Here is a 9496-nt window from a genome sequence, read left to right on the forward strand (position 1 = left end):
TCAAACCGGTACCGGGTGAATCTGATAGGCTGTGAGCCGTTGGCGACGATGCTGCCTCTTTCATCCAGAACCTGCAGGATGTATCCATCAGACACACCAAGAGCTTCTTGCCAGCTCACCTGCAGGCTACAGGTGCTCAGGACGGGCTCCACCTGTAGAGCTGTCACTGTTAACGGGACTGCAAAACAGAAAGGATGGTGTAATTGCAGATTTTTCCATCTAAAAATTCTGGACTTCACAAAGGATGGAAAGGACAAGAAAGGGCAAAGTAGGAAGTAAGTTATGAAACAAGTAAGTAAACGATGGACCCAAGGATTTTTGGATGGCACAAGAAAAAAAAGGACATGATTAAGAAGGAATGAAGGAAAGCAGAACATRAAAAGTAGAGACAAGACACAAAGCAGATGGACAAGTAGGAATGAATTAAGGGCACATGGTAAAGAGAGACGAAGGAAGGACAGAAAGAAAAGAGGGGAAGGCACAAACTTCGGACAATGGGACGGAGGAAACTGTCACGGCTCACTGAGGGCCAACTAATGTGTGCTGCAAACCTCTTTCTTGCTCTCACCTGTGCGTCCCGTGGATGTGTTGTTGTTCAGCAGCTCTCCGCTTGAAGACTGAACCATAACACCATACAGTTGACCTGGCTGCAGCCAGTCAAACGTCACCTCATTTTGGTGCTTGTGCACAGCTTGGACAGCCAGTTCTCGACTCTCTCTGTACAAAAAGACTGAGTATCCATCCACATCACCCGGCCCAGGAGTCCAGCTCACCTTCAGATGACTGCTGTCACCGTTAACATGGATGTTCTTCACCTTACTAGGGACTAACAGAACCATAGCACTTGAATTAAAAGCAATGCAGGGGATTTCTTGGTCGCATTGCGATATTTTTTTATGACCGTGTCTAAATTTTACCTGTTCGACCCTCTATGAACTGGGCCCTCTGATTTGGACCGCTGAAGGTTGAAACTAGGATTTTGTAGAGTCGCCCAGGTGTGAGTGATGACAGGACACACTCCCYCACCCCACTGCCCAGAGTGAGAGGTGGAAACACTTTCATGTCACTGAACAGCAGCTGCACCTCATAGTGATCCACATCACCTGGAGCTGCCAACCACATCACCCGAAGGTCCTCAGTCCCCCGTCCCGCAAGACTGAGAGATTGGACCGCTGCTGGGACTGAAGCAGGGACAGCACAGGAGCTGTGGTTAGAGCCCGTAAAGCCTTTCGTCATATATTAAGAAATAACCAAGTTTATGAATGTCAGGGAGCTACTCACAGGTTCTTCCATGGGTGGACGCACTGGCTTCGTAAGAACCACTCCAGGTGTTCACTAGTACTGTGTAGAGCCGTCCTGGTACCAGCCCAGTGAACACACACTCGCTATGTGTCTTCTGGACTGTCTTGTTCTGCAGGAAGGTGTTGTTGTGTTTGATGAACACCTGGTAGAAGTCAAGGTCTCCAGCAGCATGACGCCAATAAACCTTCAGGGAGTCATCCCGAGCACCATGAGTCGCCGTGGGGTTCTGCACTTTTGAGGGCTCTAAGGGGTCAAAGAAACAAGTGACAACCCGTTTAATAGATCTGGGTAGAAACTTTTTTTTTTTTTTCAATTTTCATCAAATCAGGAGCTGGAACATTCAGAGCGTTGATTAACAGAGACATTCATAATACAGAATAAAAGATTTCGTGAGGGAGAGAGATAAAGAACCAAAATAGAGCCCAGAGACAAGAGCTAAATCTACAACAAATTCAAGAGAAAAAGATTCATGACAAAAAAATTAATTAAACCAAGGACAGCGAAATCCAAAACTCAGAAAAATGYAATTAAAACCWGGAAAGTGTAAGCCAGGACCCAAACAAACACAAACAGAACTAGGACACAGACACATAGAATGCAAAAGAAAGTATTAGAACAAGGTCAGTAATAGCCAGAAGCCAAACAAAAATAATTAGAACTAAAAAAGGGATAGACAGAACCCAAATAAACACAATAAGAACCAGGACAGAGAAAGCTGGAACCCTGGCAAAGGCAGGGTTTGATGGATCTTGTAGAGTCGCCCAGGTGTGAGTGATGACAGGACACAATCCCCCACCCCACTGTTCTGATGTGGCCCGTCTTCCACATCAGAGGGAGAATAATCCTACACRACTGTCTTAAAAAGGATAACCRATAGAACTGTCATGTCAGTGACTGGTGAGCTCACCTGTGCGTCCTTCGGCCAGTAAAGGCAGTATGAACAAAAACACTGAGAGACAATGACAAGTTGTCATTGTTTCACTGACAACTAAAACCAAGCAAGAACCAAGCCAAAACAACAAGAAACCTTTATAGAGACACTCTAGAATCCAGAGAGAATTAGAACCTGCATGGAGGAAAACGCCCAGAACTCAGACTCAGAGAAGAACTGCTCACGTGTTCTCTCCTGGATGAAGGTGTGGTTTCTGTAGCGACCACTGCAGCTGGTGATGGAGATGTTGTAGAGGCGTCCAGATACCAGCGAGTTGAAGATGCAGCCAGGGTTGAACTTTGACACGGCCAGGCTGTGTAGTGTCCTGTCACGGTCACTCAGGGTTACCAAGTAACTGTCCACCTCACCTGCAGCCTGATTCCAGGACACGGTGAGGAAATCCGTGCGACCATTGTTACTGATCCGAACATCAGTGACCGCCGCTGGTACTGGGGGAAGAGAAGTTGAGTCAGACACGCAGTCAGATGTTAAGACTGCACAGTAGTGACATCATGCATACCACTTCAGTGTGTACCTGTTAGACTTTCTGAAAGCAGGGAAGAGTTTAATCATCTTAAAGAGATCAAACCGTAGCAACAGGTTTCAAGATTGAACTAGGRAAAACAAAAGATGGGACCAAGGTTGTATTTTAATTCATCAGGAATGCTGAAGATTACGGATAATGAGATATGTGAGGACTCTCAGAAAGTTCAATGGCAAAACACCAAGGCTCTTCCTGACGGGAAGTCTCTGACCAACAGACCTGGACGCTCTTTTGTGTTGCTGTCCTTGTCGACACTTCCTGAAAATTCCACACAAATTCCAGCTTTTCAATAATATCCGGCTTTCTGCTGGAAACAAACCCAACAGAGGGAGAGCCTTTCTTTTTGGTCTGCTCTGCCGCCTAAGACCCGTTAAAACAGCCTGAAATCTGCAGACATTGGCTCTGAAACCAATATTTAATTGTTGGTCTCATCAACTTCATTTKATCTGTTAACATCGATCCCTTCCTACAGTTGAGGCTGTATAACTATCCAAGAATAACCGTGTCAGTAAAAGTTACTTCTTTAAGTCATGTTCCCATTAGTACTGATGATTCTACCAAGACATGAAGACCTCCAKCTGCCTTTTACAAACGCATCTTAATGTGTTCAACAGTGCAGAGTGATTGTCCTGTCTTTGGTGTCTCCTGCTCTTTATAGCCAATTTAAAACAGATCTGAGGTTATTCCAGCAGCMTCTTCTTCCATAGCTCTTCTTCCTTAGTTACAGCTAAGTTTACTCAAGTTTCTATAAACCTGAGGAAAAAATTCATGAGCGTCCCTTGAAAAGATGTCTACTTGAAAGCAATAMAATTTGTGCTGGATTTTTCTGAAGTAACGCTGCCATCACAAATGTGGAGATGAGCTTTAGCACATGCCATAATACCACCTGATACCCTCACAGAGCCTGGCTGTATTTGAGCAGGTAAACATACCTTCGTGAATGTAACTCTAAGGGCAATTTAGATCAATCAGCTGACCTAAAAGTYATATTTTTGGCCTTTGGGAAGAAGCTAGAGTACATGGAGAGAATCCACCCATGCATGGGAACAACATGCAAACTCTATGCAAAAATAACCGAGGCTGGGATTTGAACCCGCAACCTTCATGCTGCCATGCAACCACTCAACTGTGGCCCGTCTTCCACATCAGAGGGTGAGTAATCCTACACGACTGTCWTGAAAAGGATAACCGATAGAACTGTCAGGCCAGTGACTGGTGAGCTCACCTGTGCGTCCTTCGGCCACAGTCTGTCTGGAAGTGTGTCCGGCTCKGATGGTGGTGACCACCACCTTGTACTGTGCTCCTGGTCTCAGGTTCCGGAAGCTTATGCTGCTGATGTTGCCTGCGACACTCTTATTCTTGATGACGCTGCTGTCACGGACCAGCAGAACTTGGTACGAGTCTTGGTCTCCAGAAGCCAGTTCCCACTGAACCTGCAGGCTGTTGGTGCTGTCGAGGTTGAAAACCTGCAGCCCGCTGACTGGAGCTGGTGCTGTGAGGACAGATGGTGGCAGATTATTAAATGATAAACCAAGTAGCCTGTCAAGCAGTACTCTTTACAGCAATAAAGGCCTCAGACGTACTGGTCCATGCAGTCAGGGAGTCAGAGTTGCTCAGGTTACCGCTGCTAGTTTTCACGGTAACAGTGTAGCGGCGTCCTGAGGTGAGGCCTTTGAAGGTGCACTCTCTGGATCCACCACTGAGGATCCTCTGAGTGTCAGGAGTRGCRAGGTCCTCATCTGTGAGAAGCACCGTGAAGCTGTCCCAACGTCCAACAGGCTGTCTCCACTGCACACTAAGAGACGTCTCATCAGCATGATGGAGGACAAGCTGCTGCACAGGACGAGGTGCTGGGGTAATGGGAGATGTAACGTGTTAGTATAAGAATACTGAAAGTTCGGTAATTAAGTCAGATGAAGTTTCTGCTGGTGGATACAGTCTTTCTCACACCAAACTGGAAGATCTACAGTGTGTGAAGCAATATTGTCAATAAGAGTTTCTAAGCTTTAAACTCTAAACTGTGCACTTTGATTGAGGCTAGAATCTAAATAAGAAATCCCGTTGCCTTCAACTCAGCTAATACRGTCACTGAATGTTTTTTGTTTTATTTTTTATTTTAATTCTGCTTCTTATTCACACCAAGACACAAGCAGGTCTTTGTGTTACTACAAAATTTCTGGACTTCTGAACTGAAGGACAGTAGACAACACCCAGGGTGCATTTATGTGGGGCATTATGTAGAACATTAGGTGTTTTCATATCTTTGAAATACATGCATCACGTTTGATGTATGTGTGTATGTATAATGGGATCTTTGGGGAGSAATGTACAGTGTTCTATTTCACTACCATAAACAGGTACATTAATTTTCTGTGAAATTACTGTTTTATTTCATTATTTAAGAATAAATGCTCTGGGTTCCAATCCTGGCTTGGGATCTTTCCGCACAAAGTTTGAATATTTTCCCTGTGTATGTGTGGATTCCCTTTAGCTACTCCAGCCTAATACCACAGTCCAAAAACTCTATTAGTAGCTAAGTTGGTCCATCTTGACCATGTGTGAATAGTGTTTTGTACTATCCTTAAATTCAGACTGTGGTTTTCACTTTCTGCCAAAATCTGACCCGAGTCTGTCTGTCTGTTGAAGTCCTATCCGCCAATCAATTGAGAAGTTTAAGCTCTGCTTTCTTGTGCACTGTTGCAACACAAACCAAACTGGACTGGAAATGTTCCTGGTGCATCAGTGACATGTGACTTGTTTTCTATAATCAATTTGAAGACAGTTATAACAGTAGCTAACCTAGTCTGCTGCTGCAGTGGGCTGTGTTACTCAAACYGCCGCTGTGCACCACGAACTCTGCAGAGTAGAGCCGTCCTGGAACTAAACCGAGGCTCTGGACGGACACGAGAAGCTCTCTGCTCTTTTTACTGACGGTCCTATTAAATAGAACAGCAGGGCCATCTGTCAACAGAACGCTGTAGTACTCCCAGTCGCCTCTGGGGGGAGACCAGCTGAGTTGCAGCTTGCTGCTGTCAATGGACATGGAGAGGGTGGACACCTGGTCAGGAACTGAAACATAAGGACGCAGAGCAGCCATTATAAAAGGCCCTTGTGGTACATAGACAACAGCTGGAGGCTTAATGTTATTTTTAATAGTTAAATACATTTAAAAAACTACAAAAACATCAACATCTCTTGTATCCCCATATTATAATTTTTTTGTTTATATTTACACATCTCCTCAAACAGGTCAGCCTGGCTTCAGATAAACCCTAAAGAATGACCAGTAACATGGGAGGAGTTGAACCAAACATGAACTGAATTGTATTCATCACAAATACAGTGAAAATCAGTGAATATCTCCCTGACCTGCTGCAGTGATGGGTATGTTTGCATGTGTAGCTCATTAGTGCTATTTTGTTTGTAAATCAGATATGGAGTACATGATCATCCTTTCAGGGTCTTCTCCATTATGTCGGTGCTGTTTTAACAAACCACACGCAGTGTGACTAACTAAGCAGTCCTGGACCTACCTGTCCTTCCTTCAGTCCTGCTCTCCGAACTCAGGCCTCCTGCTGATGAGTTGACAGACAGCTGGTAGCGGCATCCAGGGGTTAGACCCTCAAACACCAGTTGGGTGACATTGGGGGCTAGGATTCGTTGCTCAGGGGTCAAACCTGAAGCCCACAGGGTCACCGTAAAAAAGTCCACACCCCCTTCAGGTGCGGTCCAGGAGGCCCGGAGACTCTCTGAGCTGCCATCGTTGTTGATAATCAGATCTGACACAGCTGCTGGGACTGAGGAAAAAGAGAGAACATATTATTTTGTTTATCTTAAACCTCTGGTGCTGTTTTTCCTGACACCTTGTCTGCTTCACTGGCTGAAAAACACCAGCTGGAAAATGTTTGCAACCTCCTCTGTAAGAAAATGTCTTTATCTGAGCGTAAATCTTGCAGCTGTGTTTCAAGGTTGTCATTATTAGACCTCATATGGACGGATACCAGATTCTTTCAGCAACAAACTGCTCATTAGTGCAAACGTGGCTTCAGATGGTCGATCTGGTGTTGTGACCTGATCAGACTTTGATCATTGCTTTGCCTTGTGGAGAGGAAACTTCAGGTTTGCAAAGAACCAGAAAAGGTTCATATTATCAAGAGAAGCAAAAGGAGATAAACCAACCAGTTAACCATAAGCTCCTTAAACTCACAACCTGGTATCATTTAAACTTCACATATTCTTTCAGAATCAGGTCCCTCTTTAGGAAAACAAGGTAAGGATTTCTAATTGTCTGTCAGATCACCAGATGCTGATTTTGAACATATACTGCTGACTGTTTCTTGCTACAACAATAGGTGGAAACACACTAATGCTACATAGTAAGTACAGGTTCCGTTTCCTCATTGGTCAATGTGTCAGACTGATCAGGTGGAAATAAAGTGAAAAAATAAAATTTCAGCACAAAACTGCTCTTCACCATACAGGATAATCATTCAGAAGCTTCAGTAACATCATTTCAGCATTTACACCTACCAGTGTAGGCCTGGATGGAGGCAGAGCTCTGCAGGCCAGCAGCATTTGTTACCAMGGTGACCCTGTACGGTGTCCCTGGCTGCAGCCCATCCAGCTTGGTGTAGATCATAGTGTTCGTCAAAGTGATGTTTCTCAGGAGAAACCCATCCTGGTCCATCACTAGGACCTTAAAGTTTTCCACCCGTCCTGGGCCAGGCCGCCAGAGCACACCGAGGCTGTCTAAAGATGAGGATGCTACTTGAAGGCCATCCACCGCTGAAGGGGCTGCAGGAAAACCAAGACAGGCAGCAGTGAAGATGCTAAACTAATAACATCTTCCAGTACCTGGATATGGTGCTGATGGACAAAACGACTTCAAAACTACACCAGTTTATTCCACTTTCTATCAGATTTGTAAAAAGGTCTGCAGACTTTTTAACAGTTCTGTAAATTTCTGTAACTATGCCAAGATCCTCCACCCTGTATCTCACCTGTTACTGCAATGGTGTGCACAGGTGCAGCAGTCTTGTTCCCAGATATGGCCAACACACTGATGTTGTACAGAGTTCCTGGGACGAGGGAGGTGAAACAAGACTGGGGAGCTGCAGAACCCATGACTCTGTTGCTACGAACCATACCGGAGTGGACGTCTTCCAGAGTTACATTATACCAGTCCACATGTCCTTCAGAGAGARACCAGAGGACTCGCAGCCCAGAGGATCCTTCATAAACTGAAGCCATGCTTTCAGGGTCCAACTGGACCTCAAGCTGAGCTGGACCAACTGGGACTGTGGGAGGAAAAAGGAGAAGATCTTTTGAGATGTTGGCAGAAAGACACTTTGAACACTTTGGGAGAATAACTRATCAGGTTATGAAACGTTTGAGACAGGTTGTTAAAAGGATAGGGAGGTTCAGGGATCAAGTTATTGGCAGGTTTGGATGAGACATTGATGGAAAATGAGAAACTGATGTTGAATGACAATGCTACTTAGATTTAGTCCTTTCTCATCTAGTTTTAAATAAAAAGTAATATACACTGAATTTGGTTTAAATATGTCCATGTTCTATCATTAACTATAAATTCAAAGTGATGTGAAGGTTTTAACCTTAATCRAAATCAACCTGCAGAAAAAAATTAAAGGGARCATGATTATGGAGAAAAATATTCCAAGTAAGTTCTTACCTGTGCGCATTGAGCCGAGGCTTCCCTCCTCATCCTTCCCAGAGATCACCCTTAGTTCATACAAAGTTCCTGGTTGTAGCTCTGTCATGTTGCAGATAAACATATATCCATTGTTTCCATCCTGATCACAGCGGACCGCGGTTGGCCCAGAGCCTGCATCCATGAAGGCTGTGAAGTCAGGTGATGGACAGGCAGCAGTCAACCAAACCACTGCTGAATCCCAGGTGGTCCTGACCTCTGTTAGCTCCACGGCACAGCTGGGTCCAGTGAAGGTCTGGACCTGCAACAGGAGGTCACTTCATGAGTTGTAACTTCAAAACTGCCTTACCTCAATTGGTTCAACTTTAGAGGTCATGGCTGGGTTCTCCCACGAGTAGCAGTCCAGAGAAAGCAACAGGATTGCCAAAAGGATTTAATAGCCTAAGGCAAAGACCAAATGCTAAAATCTGGGATTAACTTATTCCAGAGGTTTCCGATCAACAGAATCATGGAAGATCAAATCACTCCAATTTTCTCACCTTTCCAATCCTCCACAACAGTCCAAGGATCAAACATCCTGGGAGCATCGTTTGTCTGTCCCGTTAACAGAAGGTAAACATGGTGCATTTCAACCCGGGCTAACACACAGACGAGGTCATGTGACACAGGTACCATCCAGTGCAGGTGAATCATGTCCAGAGTGGCAGTATTAGTCCAGCAGTTGACCGATGAGATGTCGGCTGCAGCCACGCTTCATTCTTCATCTCATCGGCTCCTGGTCTCCACTCAGTTCACTCTGACTCGATCTCTTTGAATCCAAACAGAGGCTTGACCCACCCTGCCTTCCTTCCTGCCCGCCCCATTCATTTTCTCCACCAACCTCCAGCATCAAGCTGGGCTCCATTAGGGCCAACAACATTAGCCATTGTTGAGTTTTCCAGTCAGGAAGAGGCCACAAAAATGCTGATTGCACAAAATGCAAGGTTCAGCTTGAAGTTGTGTGAAGTTGAGTAGACTGAACGTTTTGRAGCAAAAATTTATGAGCATT

At 45.0% G+C, this 9496-nt stretch overlaps 1 protein-coding gene across 1 annotated transcript in view; it reads right to left on the reverse strand.

Moving 5' to 3' along the window:
• Positions 1-9252, reverse strand: part of LOC103466364 (receptor-type tyrosine-protein phosphatase beta-like) — an 18492-nt gene extending 9240 nt beyond the window's left edge. The window contains exons 1-13 of the mRNA XM_017305170.1: positions 8988-9252; positions 8470-8749; positions 7778-8074; positions 7308-7571; positions 6311-6574; positions 5577-5846; positions 4361-4627; positions 4003-4269; positions 2419-2682; positions 1282-1545; positions 918-1181; positions 569-826; positions 7-178 (exon numbers count right to left, since the gene is read on the reverse strand). Of these exons, the coding sequence (XP_017160659.1) occupies positions 7-178; positions 569-826; positions 918-1181; positions 1282-1545; positions 2419-2682; positions 4003-4269; positions 4361-4627; positions 5577-5846; positions 6311-6574; positions 7308-7571; positions 7778-8074; positions 8470-8749; positions 8988-9035 (3179 nt within the window). The 5' untranslated portion in view covers positions 9036-9252. The remainder of the gene's footprint in view (positions 1-6; positions 179-568; positions 827-917; positions 1182-1281; positions 1546-2418; positions 2683-4002; positions 4270-4360; positions 4628-5576; positions 5847-6310; positions 6575-7307; positions 7572-7777; positions 8075-8469; positions 8750-8987) is intronic.
• Between the last annotated feature and the right edge of the window lie 244 nt (positions 9253-9496).

The sequence above is a fragment of the Poecilia reticulata genome, linkage group LG6, assembly GCF_000633615.1.
Source record: "Poecilia reticulata strain Guanapo linkage group LG6, Guppy_female_1.0+MT, whole genome shotgun sequence".
Lineage (NCBI taxonomy): Eukaryota > Metazoa > Chordata > Actinopteri > Cyprinodontiformes > Poeciliidae > Poecilia > Poecilia reticulata.